Source organism: Bombus vancouverensis, chromosome 5 (genome assembly GCF_051014615.1).
Source record: "Bombus vancouverensis nearcticus chromosome 5, iyBomVanc1_principal, whole genome shotgun sequence".
In the NCBI taxonomy this organism is placed as follows: domain Eukaryota; kingdom Metazoa; phylum Arthropoda; class Insecta; order Hymenoptera; family Apidae; genus Bombus; species Bombus vancouverensis.
In genome coordinates, this window is record NC_134915.1 from 128,566 (window position 1) to 144,583 (window position 16,018).

General features: G+C 34.5%; 2 protein-coding genes across 5 annotated transcripts in view; one reads left to right on the forward strand and one right to left on the reverse strand.

Moving 5' to 3' along the window:
- The window catches only part of LOC117156408 (carbonic anhydrase 6), an 11,708-nt gene extending 1,189 nt beyond the window's left edge, over nucleotides 1–10,519 (reverse strand). Inside the window, exons 1-5 of one of the 4 annotated variants that reach the window (XM_076618339.1) lie at nucleotides 10,399–10,519; nucleotides 6,586–6,636; nucleotides 5,419–5,574; nucleotides 3,530–3,753; nucleotides 170–403 (exon numbers count right to left, since the gene is read on the reverse strand). In XM_076618339.1, coding sequence (XP_076474454.1) covers nucleotides 170–403; nucleotides 3,530–3,753; nucleotides 5,419–5,574; nucleotides 6,586–6,636; nucleotides 10,399–10,447 — 714 coding nt within the window. In that variant the 5' untranslated portion in view covers nucleotides 10,448–10,519. Of the gene's footprint in view, nucleotides 1–169; nucleotides 404–3,529; nucleotides 3,754–5,418; nucleotides 5,575–6,585; nucleotides 6,637–8,891; nucleotides 9,344–9,374; nucleotides 10,032–10,398 lie in introns of those variants that run through there. The other 3 variants (XM_076618340.1, XM_033333386.2, XM_076618341.1) reach the window with 3 other exon arrangements.
- A 1,536-nt stretch (nucleotides 10,520–12,055) lies between these two features.
- On the forward strand, nucleotides 12,056–14,459 carry LOC117156396 (TWiK family of potassium channels protein 18). The gene is made up of 2 exons (XM_076618338.1): nucleotides 12,056–14,033; nucleotides 14,111–14,459. Exon 1 carries the CDS (start codon nucleotides 12,328–12,330, stop codon nucleotides 13,345–13,347), a length of 1,020 nt encoding a protein of 339 aa, XP_076474453.1. The 5' UTR covers nucleotides 12,056–12,327; the 3' UTR covers nucleotides 13,348–14,033; nucleotides 14,111–14,459.
- The last annotated feature ends 1,559 nt before the right edge of the window (nucleotides 14,460–16,018 follow it).

Here is a 16,018-nt window from a genome sequence, read left to right on the forward strand (position 1 = left end):
GTGTCGTTTACATTCTTTAACCTTTGTCAGATCAGGAAATTTATCTTATTTTAATCGTTTTAAAAAATTTAACAACGTGGCTCACCGATCATCACCGTGCCAGTCAACGTGTTAAACGTTCATTGTTAGATATATATAAATAGATCATGAAATCGAGAAATAAATTTACCTGCTGCTCTGATAACGTAAGTTTGTCGGCAAGAATATACCACATGACAATTTCCTGGCATCCAGGAGTAGTTAACGATCCGTCATAATGGTAATACGTCGTATGATTTTTTGGTAAAAAGCGATAAGGAATAGTCTTGGTTCCCATCAAAGCCGTAGTTTTTCCGACTGCGTTAGATACTAATTCCACTGCTTCCAAAATTGGCATTATATCCAAATTGTCATCGCTATTTAACTGAAATGATATTTCACATACATACATGTTATGTAAATATCTAAATAAATAGAGTTCAAATAAATAGAGCTCGAGTAAACGAAGTTCTGTCGTAACTGCAATATAAATATTTGTCAGACATGTTTTACACCCGGAAACTTACTGCATACATACTGTATTAACGGAAATTAAAAATAGATGTCGATTACAAATTACTCGGGAAATGAGTTGGGCAGGTTATAATGCACATTATTCAGGTTTACATTCGCAGTGTGAGAAGATAAGACTCTTTCAAGGTATCAGATCTGATCATGGAGACCGATGTCAGCAGTGATGTGTTATGAATCATGATGGAGAACAGACACGGCGATCAGCGCCGATGCTTTGAACTTCATCTGTTATGTCCAGAACATCGAGGCAGTCAAGGCGATCAATGACGATGACCAACATATCTTTATTCCTGATAGGTATTAACTCGAATTTTAATTTAATATCAGAAAGAGCATGGACATCTCAAATGATAAATAGAGCTTTCACACAATTTCATGGCGTGGAACCTAACAGAAAATTCCATCCACTGATACATAAACGGACATTTTATACAGGTTCACCTATTATAAAAGATGCCTCGCCTAACTTGATACATTAAATATATAGCGTTGCAGTGATTTCGATAAACAGCGTGTATTTTCAAATTCTCCATCTTCGACTTTCGTCTCAATAGCAAATACCATGTCATAAATCTCATCATCGCACAGCGGGCTAAGAAACACATTCTTCTTACATTTGGCCGCACACGTTGCCTCCTGTTTTCCAATGGAGAACAAAATACTTGTCCGCGGATGTGCATTTTATAGGCTGTTTCGCACATCTGTCAACGATTGTCTGTTAATGTGCACGTGGTTTGTCTAATTTTGTCTTCCGTCGTCTACAAATTTTCCACGAAAGACAAATGCCGATCGACTGCAACGCGTGTCTGCGAACGATTGTCTATCGGTGTGGACTTAGCTTGACCCATACTGCTAAATTTCTGTGTTCGTACACAAAAGCGTCACCTGTCACTCCACCCTCGTTCGTCAGTCGATTAAGCCAGTCTACTAAATTTGCATTTACACGAGGCGACTTGCTAAAATTTCTCACCAATCGACCCGTCTGTAGCTACCCTACCACTAGCGAAGTCGGGAGAGGAAGCGGGACTCAAACGGAACCGAACGTGTAATCATCTCCCGTGGTCAATTCTAGACAGCGGCAAAGCAAGCTGAGAGCTGCACAATTGAAAAATGGCATCACTGATGTATGTATGTATCATTCACGATAAAATATCTCGTGTGAAACTTTCCTTGTTTTCCTGCCACGGACCAAGACGAGCGTAAGCTGTGATGATGCACGATCTTCTTAGAAGTCTAGCCGATCAATTCCACTTTTTATCAATTTCTCAATTTCATTACGTAAATGAACTATCAATGTTCGATTCTCGAAAAACAAATCCCTTACTTGAATGAATTTATTTATTACAAGAAAATGGCATAAATAATTGCAAGATAAATTTAGAAAATAGTGTTTGCAACATTATCACGTTTCTCCACTTTACGATCTAGGGTGAACTACGTACTAGAATTTCGTGAATGGCGTTACCATTAAATGTTTATTTTATATCGTCGTAAGATATGTTATTCCTGAATATTTCTTCGTAATCTCATTTTATATCAATCTTATGGAATCTATACTATGTTGTTCGTTACTAAAAACATGAAACCAATTGCTAGTGTTTTGACACAGAAAAATAATCGTCCTATATATTGATGTCTAATTAAAAAATATTGAACATACGAGAACGTTAAAAAAGATTTTCGACGAAAGAATTATGCAATTTATGATTATCACGATTACCATACTTAACGGAGCCTACATTTTAATACCAAACACACGATTTAGAACCCCTCAGATCGATTTACATCTACAACGCTAAACGTAACTGTATAACGAAGATAAGAGGATGTTACTAACTAAGAATAAAAGGAGTAATCGGTGTATGGATGATAGAAGATATCAGCATTCGATCAACGATAAGAAATTTAAAATTGTCAAAGTGGTCAACGCGTGCAATTTTTGTAAACCTGTTGCTAATAATTTTGTAGTCGTGAGAAACATTCAAGAGAACTACGTCTAAATCAACGTAGCGCAAATTGCACTTGTACAATGTTAATCTCCACTTGCAGTCGGTAGGCTATGAATTTAGTTGAGATGATCAATGGGTTGCATCAATGAACCAGATGACCCATCTGGTAAACGTTAACTGCACATGCGAAAATTGCTCGTTTTGAGATAGAACGCAACACATTACTGCCGCATATGCATCATTAATACTCTACGAAGCATTGACCAGAGGGTGTCAGTTATGCATTGAAGATAATGAGCGCTATTTTAAGTTAGCTCCGAAATATACAAATAAAATTCAATAGTACCTATCAGATTAAGTATACGATATAACGTTTGAGCTTAGATACAAATATTTATTGGTATACCGTGAAACAATTTAAAAAGATATTATCTCCAAAATTAAATTCAAAGATTACATGATTTAAATGATATATTTGTATAACTCGTTAAATCTACTTATATATCCCCTATAAACGAGTAGATTACATCACAGAAGACATTAGATCATTCGATAATAACTAATTCTTTTAATGTGTCTTACCTTTGTTCTATTCTAAACTCCCCTTTTCTTGAGAGTGCTTTAATTAAGCTCGATGAATTTGAAAATACTCTACAATACACTCAACAGCAGTATAGGCAGATCGTGAAAATGTTTCTACAATTACTCCTTAGAAGTTAATGTATGACTTTTTGCCATTATTCAGCAACAGAAACCAAAAACAGATTGCACAGTCGGACTCGTTTTTTTGTATTTATAGGATGATCAAAAGTAAACGTCTCGAGCATTATAGCATTTTGGTGTTGGTTGAATTGAGACCCACGATGATTCCTTTGAGACATCTGATACTCGTGACGGGTAGAGAACAAGGAATGGAACAAAAACGGCCTTGATCTCTCGATCGAGACTAATTTTGCGACAAACTTTTTTGCAAATATACGTATTAGTGGCAATGTAGAAAATTATTAAAATTGCTCAAATCAACGTACCTCGAATAAGGTAGCAACTACGGCAATGCCATTTTTATGTTGTGATGCCATATTCGCGTTGCCATATTGTTCGTCATAATGAACAAAATGTAATTCTAATGCGTCCCGGATGCCATTTATGGTGTGTTCAGCGGGCCAGTGAAAGTGTAATTGCTCCAAAATATATGTAGATGGAAGATTTGCTCCTTCGAGATGAATTGGTGCACCGTACAATCGAATTTGTACTATAACAAAGGTTAGTAAAATGAATTGTAAATGCAATTACTATCAATCGATACATAATGCTTGTATATACAACATGATCATATAATTTCCAATAACAGATACGGAAAACCTAATATTTCATTGATTGAGAAAGTTTTTCTTAATCAATTTCAATACTGTTATTAATGTTGGGAGTTATATATATAGTTATATATAGTTAATTTATATGCCAGTTTAGAAAACACGGATCTGTACGACTTCAGAACACGCGCACGTATAACTGAAAGTACGCTTCAGCGTAGTTCGGATAATACAAACGCGCTTACGAACTCGTACAACTGACTCTAAACAAACCCTGGTTCGCATAAACGAAGGGCGGATAGACTCCGCTATAATAATAAAATCGATAAACTAAGCTTACTGAGATCAACGACGAAATATTCACTGATTCTCGTGACAGCTTCTCCTCGGTCAAAAAGATCTCAACTGATGTTCCTCAACCCAACATTCTTCGAGCTCTCCATTTTATTCTCAATACCTATGATATTCCTACACATTCCGACACATATCTCTTCGCTTATGCCGATGACACTTATGCTTCGCTCACGCTATCCTCTGCACAAACGTTTTGGCAGCAGCTGCGCTTCCGCAACGTAGAACCATCTCGATCTCATTTCCGAAGGACCATCGATAACCGAATAAATATGAACTCGCTAAGATTCCAACACACCGTATTCTCCACTAACGCACGCCATTTCAATCGCACAGTTATCACCTTTCAGAACTCTCCAATTTCCACTTCAGACAATATTAAATATCTCGGTGTTTATATCGACACGCGGCTAACTTGAAAACCCCATATCACGTTTCTTCGCAACAGATCGCATACGGTTAACAGGCAGCTCTGGTGGCTAATGGGACGACACTCTAAATTAAACCAAGCGCTTAAGATTCTTATATGTAAAGCCACCATTAAGCCCACTTAAACTTATGCATGCCCCATTTGGGGCTCTGTCTCGGAAACTAACATTGATCAAATAGCCTCAGCTGAAATCCTCGTACTTCGATAGCTAACGAATAGCTTATAACTGGTACAGCCATACGAAATACGGACATACTTATTCAGACAGGTATAAGATATTATACTGGATCTGCCAGTTGAACGCTTCATACGATTTCTAAACCACCTAAGTCCTGACACGATTCAGACCATCTCGCACATATCCAACAAAAGACTCAAACCTAATCATCCGTTAGACATAATGGACAGAGAAACTCATTTTAAACCCTTCTTGCTACTCGCTTACGTAACCTTCGTATTGACTGCAACGATACAACCCGTACTAGAAGGAAATACGAGACATAATGTGTACAATTGTCATTGTAAAAGTTCAAGCAACAACTCACAACAATAACTGACACTCTGACTTGTCTATAAAAGGGGAAACTCTGACAGGAGGGATACCGCCTCATTACTTCGCTCGCTTTCGCTGCTCTCCCTAGCAGCACTTTGGCCAATTCTTTTATTTTATTGCTTATAACTCAGGAAGGAACTCTTGGACACAATTTCATCGTCTCTCGTCCCATTTTGCCTTATACAGTCAAGCCTCGAAATTTCTCTTGCTAATTATTCAACATTTAAATGTAACGTAAAAAAGGTTTGCTTACTTTTTTTCTTTACCTACCGGAATGGCCATTGTTCGTGATTTTGCCGTTGAATCCAGTATTGTATCTTATGAATTTAAGTGGACCAAGATCAGTTTTAACGATATCTTCGGTAACAATATTTATCGGCGATTGTCTCTTTCCAGTTGTGCACAGGCCTGGCCAATGTTCCGGGCCTAAACAGATGAAAACATAATACCATGAAGCCTTTATCAGAAACAATAACATACCAGTTATATTTACTAAAATAGGCGATGGAATAAACATGACGGAATAAACATTACTTCAATCTGATAGAATGTTATTTGTATATACGTATGTATCTAGGTGCAATATTTATTTAGTATGACCATTGAGTTGCTTCAAAACCGAAAAACTTCGATCGAATTAATTCATTGCTTGTCCTGATTACATTATTTTTGTATGTACAGTGTACAGATTGCAAGAAGAGGACAATTGACGAGATGGATACAATGACGCAAAAAGTATAAGTGTTATATTCTCTGATTTACTGATGCTTTCTTATCTGTAAATAATTTTATGTATTGAACAGAATGATCCAATAATTCTGCATACATATACAGGATGTATCACTTTAATCACTTTAATCGATCAACACAAGTATTTCATAAACTATACATTATACGAAAAAGGGTTTCAAATAAAATTTGTTTTGTTTCAAAGGGAGCTGAAGGTGTTTTCAGGATCTCAAGGTAACCTTTGTTTTTTAAATGGAACTATACTTGTTTTCACGTGGTGAAAATTGAATTGAATCGAGTTGTATGGTAACACCGTTCGAAGCAGTTGTCAATTTTTTATAAAAAAAAAAAGGTATTAAGATATCAGTTTAAAAGACATTTCAGCCTTAATTTCATCATATAAAGATAAAAGAACAGTGTTATCTTTTCTTATCTTTAATACGATAAGTTTTACAAGATTAAATATCTTTTAAATTCATCAATTTTCGACCCAAGAACCTTCATGTTCTTTTGCAGAAAATTAAACAATGCATACAAAACGATGCATACAAAAACGTATAGTTCTACTGAAAAAAACAAAGGTCGTCTTGAGATCTCGAATGCCATCGTAAGATGTTCCCTCTAAACAACGTAAGTTTTATTCCAAACACTTTTTCAATTAACATACAGTATAGGACATATCTGCGGACATTATCTAAAAATAATTACCATGATCACCCGAATATGACCAGTCATCAGACGCAGTTACTTCGTATAAACCTGAAACAAGAGAAACTTTTCAGTTAAAGATTTGAGTCCAGTGCGATCTCCTCTACATGAAATTCTAAAAAAACGTCTTTGTTATGACTCGAGTAGACAAATCGACAGTTAATCAAATAAAATATTATAACATTTAACATATAATATATAGCATTCGTGTGTGTTAATTTGTATACATTTCGAATAAAAAATGCTAACACATACATAGATAATCATGCAAAAATTTGGTTGCTAACTTCAGTTTAGGTTATAGATTTCGATACTCGATATTTATATCGATTATAGATTCGATAACTAATACTGTAATTCTGCAAACACTATTATATTTCTATCAAAATTGTTTAAATCGCAGAAGCATAACATCTTCCTATGTGTTGTACAATAAAATAGGAAAATAATCTTGAATGGAACACTTGTTTTTGCGATGTCCTGTGCAGTGCGAATCGTATACGATTACAATTATAGGATTTCATCGATACGTAAATGAAAGTCCGGAAACCAATGATTGAGAACATGAGGCGAATTATTAACGTACTACATCCTACTGTACATCGAACTGTACGAAGAAGGGTAGTCAGCGCATTACAACTATCACACGAGACATGTTACACTAACGTAACACTAACATTTCATTGACACGATGACTAAAAGTTTTCTTCTGATAAGCAATGTTGTATGTATGTGTATACTGACTCATTAAACTATCTATTAGATTTATTAATATAACGAACAGCTGACTGTTTACGTACTTGAAGTAATCGGACAGTAAGCTGCATTCGTATCTTTAAATGATTACGGAAATACCAAAGTTCCAGATAATACTGCAATCCAGTAAACCGATTATAATATAGATTATAAATTAGAACAAAGGAAGTAGTAATAAGTTATAGCAAACGTTTTGTAACTAGCTGTAGTTTATGTTCTATAAGGAAGAATGTCTCTTGCAACAAGTTACAACACACTGAAGATAAAACTGCACACGTACGAATCACTATGCAAAACACTGAATAAGAACAGTTAATAAATTCAACCGAAATGTATAAAGCAGACTGCGGATGTTTTTGCAAATTTATATTTTTATGTATAATATTTTTTTACATACTATAAATATCTGTTTTCCCCACTAAATATTATAACAGATATCGTACTTTGTATATTTCATGTGTTTCTGTATATTACGTGCATTTCATGCATTTTGGTATTTTTCTTATAAACGCAGAAAAATCTGCAATCTACATATAAGTTAATGTGTATGGATCATTATAGTCATTACCATTATACATTACCATTTTGTTAGCAAATAAATAATCCAAAGGTACGCAAGTTTTAATAGAAATTCTCAAGAATAAAAACACATACTTCTGTTTTTCAGGTATATACACAGTCCTCCTAATGTGTCTCCTGTGAAATATGTTCGTCTATCCGCGTTGGGAGTTCATCACCCAATAAATTCGATAAGTAATGCGTGCGGCAGGAAATAAAATTAACCTCATTGACCCTTGACTAAACAGAACATCAGAGAAATAAATGTGGTTTCCCATTAATGAGATATCAGGGTGGAAAACAGCACCGAAAATTCTGAGAAAACTTGAACGATGGTTTCGTACGTCCTAAATTGACACTCAATCGACCCTCAAAGGAATGTCGCTGCTTTTAAATTGGCGCTTTTACATACGGCTGATGAAGAATTCAAATGAATTCTAATGAGTATAACGTAAGCTTCCGGTTATTAAAGTTCCGTTGCACTGTTTTTATCAATTTTTGCTGAATTGCTGTCGAGTCTCTTTTATAAATCGCAAACACATAATAGCGTCGACACAATCACAGTTTAAGCTTATACGATGACATTTTTACTTATTTGCCAGACATAAAAGTTTCATTGGATTATCGTTCTTCATCGACTACTTAATTATTATACAATACTTGACAAATATTATCTTCACGTTATTGTACAAACTATTCTTTTATTCGATTCGATTTCACACAGACTTGACTTAATGAATAAAATAGATTTTCTCCCTTTTATAAAAAGCTCGTGCACCTTAACTATTTTTGACATTTCTTCTTTTGTTCCTATATACGATAAATTTGCAATTTAAATCACGATTAAATCAGATTTTATGTTATAACACTTTTTATTAAATTTTTATATTGTAAAAATATGATGTCAAAACCAAATACGCTGCAGAAAAAAGGTAATTTCCTCTAATGTGAAATGAGGCTTTGTTTTAGTTAGTAAGCGATTCTTCTCTTACCTATGAGAGTTGTAAAAATTATGTACAAGTTGTTCATCGCAAAAATGATATTTAGAACTGTCAGAAGTTGCGATTACTCGATGACACGAACGTGACAGCGATGAGCCTACAACTGATGTACACGACGTTAATCTAGCTAGATAGCCCCGAGATTACACGAGGCCCTACTACCTATATGACATTTACTTTCTGCATTGTACTAAACATTGTGATTGCCCTGTGTGCGCACGCTAATTAACCTCTATTTGTATAAAAAATAAATGGCAACCAATTAAAAATTTTACTACAAGCTGCTTGTCACTTTTGTCCTTCCATAAATTATACACGTAATACATGGCACTTGTTTAAAATTATTCAAGTTGGAGACAATTAAATGTAGGGATTAAAATATCATTAATACTCGTGGGTTTCAAAAAATAGAACACATGAACTGTAACGATGCTTCTTGTACTTTGCTATTTCTTATTTGCAATCATACTTTACTTTTCAACTGGAAGCAATCACAAAACAACTTCATTTAAATTCCTGTGAATGAGAGAATGCTTTGGTCCGGTGGAACACGAGCAACTTGAGGCCGCTTATTTTCAAAGTGGTGTAAGCCCAGCTTCCGTTGAAATATCGAAGTGTTTGGCTTTCCATCGATTGAAGAATCCTGATAAGGTCTACTTAATTTGTTCGCGCCTCTCTCTCTGTTTAAGTAGATGTAAGTTCATTATACAAATGGCTTTTTTGAAAATTAATTAGACCAATATCATTTTTCAGGGTCGTAAATGGACGTACACCGCCTTCAAAATTCACTAATTTGTGAAACTGTGAATTGTACGATTCGTTAAATTTTAATTATTTGGAATTTATGTTTAATACATCGATCCACATTTGTTTAATTGTGTAAATCTCTGTACGTTACTTAAATATAAATAGAATAAAACTAAATGAATAAAAATTACTATAATATTATTATATTGGCTCGCAGTGAGCGTACGTGTATCACTATCTGATTCTAATGTTAGTGCAAGGTTATCTATCGAGGAATTGAATCTACCGAGGATTCAAGATATCAACAATATGTAATACTTTCTTCAATCTTAGATTTACACTTCGATACGATCCGATATAAATGCACAACTACTGATTATTCAATAATACTCTAAATGTAATAATAACTACACTTAATTATAACAAATTAATTTGATTATAATAATAACGATTTAATAAATATAGCAATAATTTACGAATACATTGAGTATAACGAATCGCATTTAATTAAGCAACTTGTTCCTATGTGTTCACATGTGTTTCAGAGTAAATGCAAACAGAAACTTTGACAACATTACTGAATGTTTTATATATATTTCGTATCCTTTGTAAAGAATGATTTTCATTTCACTAATAATAAATATACTTTTTGTTAAAACTGAGTCCCTTCACGAATAATCCTCAAATAACAATATAACTGCAGTTACCTTGTTGTTATAATCGTACTTCGTTAAAACTGGTATCAATTTACCTGAACGGTGGAGAAATGCCAGCAAAAATATCAAATATTTGATATTCATTTTAAACGTATATATATATATATATATATACACAACAGAATTGTCGTTTTTGTTGAACGATACAACTTAGACAACAATTTCCGCTCTACTGACCTTCTTCAAAAATTTCTTAGCTACGTCGAGATTTTCGACCACGGAGATTGCACGAGCAACTACTGAATTAGTAGACTATGCTTGTACTATACGTACATGCGTTGGTGCAGATATAAATACAAAGGTCGTATGCATATATTTCAATGATTTTGTTACATTCTGCGATAACGATGCTTTAATACATTTATTATAATTGACATTATACGTATATGTACAACCATAAATTAATATTCTAATAAATTATTAATTCTTTTGTAAAAAAAAATATATGTACTTCTGCATATGTCACTTTAATATATGCGTTGGGACAAATACGTACCAATTATTAAAAAAAGAGCTGAATTATTAAAGAAGAGTATAATATGACACGATAAAATAACAATGTAATATAGTAACTAAGAGCACATTCCAAGAATATAATATAGTTTATAGTAAAATTAGGAATAAGAATGGAACAATCTCCTCGTATGGGACTAAAGTACAAGTACTGAACACGATTTCTATCGCCAAAACGAGATTAATTATAAATAAAAAAATTAATTAATTAATTATACCAAATATAACGTCCGCTGTCGTCCACTATATACGTCCACTATCAATCTGTTAGATTACATTCATAGTTCAGGTCAAGATAACGAAATTCAAAATACAGGGTGCATCATAGTATGTGAGACATACTTCAGGAGTGGACAAGAGGTTTCAAAATTATGAAAAAATTTCATATGAACATGTATTCTATTTGTTTTAAAGTTATAGCCATTTTTGTGTTTCGATAGTCCAACTGCTTACCTCCGCGATTTCCTCATAAATGAATAGGTCGTGCAGATCTACTGTCTGGCCTGTTCGCTCTCCTCATTTAAATCCATTAGATTTTTATTTCTAGGGTTACTTGAAAACAATCGTACATCCGACCCATTGCCAGTGTTAAAGTACTTCGTGCACGTATACAACAAGATTGCCGATACACTCAACAAATGCCTGGAATTTTTGAAAGATTGCAAGATTCTTCGATACGACAACTGCAAGTTTGCATGTAGATTGAAAATGGCCATTTCGAGCACTTTCTATGAAAGTAAGCAATTGCGGATTATCGAAACATTGAATTGAACTTTGAAACAAGATCAAACCTTTTTCATCGTTTCTCTGCCTATTGTCCATTTCCGAAGTGCGTTTCACATATTATGATACACCCTGTACACGTATATTTCATATGCGATAGAACTTTCTGGCCAAATAGATGAAGAGGGAAATATGTTTCGACTATTTCAATAACACGAAAGAATTTTTCTATCGTATTTTTATGTATTTATATTTATTATTTATTTAGTATTTATTATTATATCGTATTTTTCTATCATAAATACATAAAAATCCGCAGTCTACTAATTTATGAATATTGTGGATTAGATTCTTAAGTAGCTTATCGTAATGGATTCTATCCATCTAGTTCAGTTTATCTATCACCAGTTATTTCGTCTACTTTTCATGTAACTGTCAGCGCTAGCCCGATTCGATACCTGAATACCGAATACTTACTACTGTTTTGTCGAAGAAAGTTGAAAATATCTCCGAGCGCGCATGTACATAGCGTTGTAAATAAAGGGGATAAAGCCCAGTGGGAAGAGAGCGAGACGGTCACAGAAGTAGAGGATAGAAAGAAAGATGAAGCGGCGTGGTCGGACAGAAATAGAAAAGCAGCACGAAAATCATTTAGTCGTGGCCAGCGTGTATCTAATCCCCCCAGTTTCGGGCATTGTTTCTCTATCTTAATTCGGTGTGCAAATAAAATGACGCGCGTCCCGATAAGATCTTCCTTGAAAAGTCGAGATTCCAGTTCGTCGATGACCGATCCGGATCTCAGGGAACGAATAAAGGATTATTGCCGAAAATTTGTCGCCTTCATGTGCACTCAGGTTGGCGTCGGTGGACTGGTGGTTGGTTACGCCATAATAGGTGCTTTCGGTTTTATGATGATAGAGTCTCAGAGCCAAATCCCATCGACAGTCTGCATTCGAGAACTAATCAGGAAACAATTCGCCGAAGAGCTGTGGCTCAGTACTGCCAGCAATCGGACTATAAATATCTTCGATAAAACGACATTTCACACGGTGTCTAACCGAATTTTGCGTCGTTACCAAGACAACTTCACCGGCGACTACAGGAAAGAGAACTGTAGTGGCTTAACGGCAACTGATCTGTGGTCCTTTCCAGCAGCCATGATGTTCTGCCTTTCTGTGTTCACGATGATCGGTTATGGGACTCTGGTGCCTCAAACTCCCTGGGGAAAGGCGGTTACTGTTATTTACGCCGTGTTAGGAATTCCTCTTTACGTTCTGTATTTCCTTAACATGGGTAAGGTATTAGCGCAAACGTTCCGCTCGCTGTACACGTGGCTGCACAAGTGCACCGGCAAACGAAAGCCTGGCCAGAGGATCACGGTGCCGTCGACAGCGTGCCTCTGGGTAATCTTCGGATACGTGTTAAGTGGTTCGATAATGTTCGCCGAATGGGAAGGCTGGGATTATTTGGATAGCGCTTATTTTTGCGTAACGTCGCTGTGCAAAATTGGAATGGGCGATCTCGTGCCTGGGTGGACACACGGCGATCTAACCGCTGATAGCCAAACCAAATTAATAATAAATTTTGTTTACTTGTTGCTCGGTATGGGACTGATCGCTATGTGTTATGACTTGATGAAAGAGGATGTTTACGTGAAAGCTCGAGAAATGAAAGAACAGTTCCTGGAGATTGTTGATGCCACTCATTACCAGCTCGAAATGTGCTGCAAATCAGAAGTACTGAATTAATTCTAATCAACGCTTTCGTCGTTCGACGATTAAGCACGAATGTCTTTCAGAAAGGTAATTCTAACGAGACGTATATTTAGATATAGGTATGTTGTAAAATTCTACATACGTGTATTAAATATAAACTAAAGATTCATATATCGGACGTAAATTTATAAGATTTTGGATTAAAACGTTCATTTTTCTTTCTTTATTTAATTCTCGTCGCTTAAAAAATCGAACAATATTGGCAGGAGCAATAATGTTATTTTGTAACAAATATAAATTACGAGTTTTAGAAATTAACATAATTGTAATATGTAAATTTAGTTTATTTTAACATTTATAAGCAGTCTTACAACTTTACCCGAACTTTTGTCAATTACCCTTTTTATACTTGTACGTGATGATATTAATAATAATCGAAACCGTCTGTTCCATCTAGATCTCTTTTTATCTGTAAAAATAATTCCAGTTCTCTTTCCACTGTACACATCGTTTTACAAAATCTGATCGATACTCCTTATGTCTTATTATCAACGCAGGCTTCTGTTTCAATTCTAATTAATCGATATTCTTACAAATTTGGAGGGTACGACAGATACTTCTAGGATTCCTGAAACACGAAAGCGTCAAGACTATAATCTCTAGGATGAGTTTCAATTCTACTTTTGTGAGCAATTTACATAACATGATACACGAGCTTGGTAGTACACAAAATTGGAATAAACTCAGTACTTTAAATATTCTCTATTATTGTCAATGACTGTCTTCCATCTTGCAGGCAGTGTAGCAGTAGAAAAATAGCTTTAATACAATAAAGTCTTCGATGTATGTATTTTCGTGCATCACCGGGTGTGTTTAAATGTTGATCAGTAAAATGGTGTTGTAACGATCTAAACAAACAATAATATCATTTGGTGCTACGTGTGCAGAGTATGTGCAAAGTAAAAATGTGCAATTCAAGCTGAAAATTAGAGATATATGGAAATGATAAAACACACACAGATACACACATATAAAAGTATAGATGTATATGATAATTATAAAATTTGTAGCCTTCTCACAAAACGACTAAAATCTACATTAGATTCTAAATCATTTCTTTAATAAATGTTTCTATTATATTAAGACTGGACAGTTCTACCTATTTACTTACTTACAATTACTCAATCTAATAATTTTTGAAATAAAAGGAGTTTTTCATAAAATGATTGTGTTTTATAAAAAAAGAAAAAGATATATTACAGAAAGAAAATCAAATCAAAACTAATTGTTTACCATGAATTGCAAGAACAAACAATGTAGTGTAAGTGCTTATATAAATTATGTACGAGTATGATTAGCGCCCGATCTGTACCACTAGATGCCATCATACAAACATTTCACATGTTACCTCCTTTATCAAATAAACAGTAGTAATTGAAACGCTGATAGAATAATATGTGTCCCTGTGCTGTACAATTAATAAAACTTTGCAAATCTTACAATAGTACAATAATATAAATAAAGTCCACGTCTAATTAAAATTTAGAAGGATCAATAAAGAGGCATCAAATCAGTGGTCCCGTAGGTCACGAATTATTACATATCCGATAAACACATGCGCTTCTACTAACAAATCTAGTAGCAAACAATTTATATCCATCCCAATGATCTGATTAACTAGGACATTCAATAATCTACGAACAAATATACAATGGAGTCCCAATTATCCGACGTGATGTAGACCGGGCCTACTCAGACAATACGGAAAAGTCTGTTATTGTTCATAAATCGTATAATAAAATCATAGGAAATATTTTCATAATATAATATTGTATATGTATTTAGGTGTTATTCACCGTTTAATCGGTGAAAGTTTGATCAATTGCTTTCGCAATACCTGACCATTTACACTTTTGTACTCTTCATGTTAAGAATCCGAAAAAATTAAAGTTATGATAAAGTTCAAGGCACTTTGGACAATACAGGACATCGGTTAAACCGGAAGGACTTGATAAACCGAGACTCCGCTGTACGTAACTTTAGACCCTCAGACTATCAATATATATATCGTCAATATTTCAAGGTTCTGAATTAAAGAAATCAATGCGAATTGTCAATACAATACTGCTAGTGTTATACAGTGATGTTGAGAACCCTGAAATATTGACGATATTAGTGATTGTTCGGGGACAGCCTTAGGCATGAACTACTGGCGAATATGCCTACAAGCTCTTATTCTAATTCGTTATGTCAATTTACCGGATGTTCTCATGAGGAAACCGTAAATTATCCCAAAGAAAATAAAAAGAAAACGATAAACTCTTGTTGAGCGCGCTTCTTTTTTCATTTGCTCGGGCCTGATTCGTCCGAAGATTTCTTAAAAGAATACTCCATATGACATTATACATAATATATAATATACAAATATAACTAATCACAAGCGTACGCAAAATTTTATCTGCGCGCTGTGATTAACGATTATATATAAAGAATCACTGTAAGCAGAGCCTATTACAATTCGCCATACAATTCAATTCTTTAGTCTTTGCTTATCAGAAGTTCTAAAAGTTCTTTAACTGGTATGAATATAATACGATTCCTCCCGTTGCAAAAGCCTTATATTCTCGAATATAAATTTACTTAGGAAACCGAAGTCATTATAATTCTACAAATCATTTAACTCACACAACAAGTTTATTTAAAG

Excerpts from the sequence above, each read along its gene's own strand:
- LOC117156396 (XM_076618338.1), top strand. The coding sequence starts at position 12,328 with ATGACGCGCGTCCCGATAAGATCTTCCTTGAAAAGTCGAGATTCCAGT.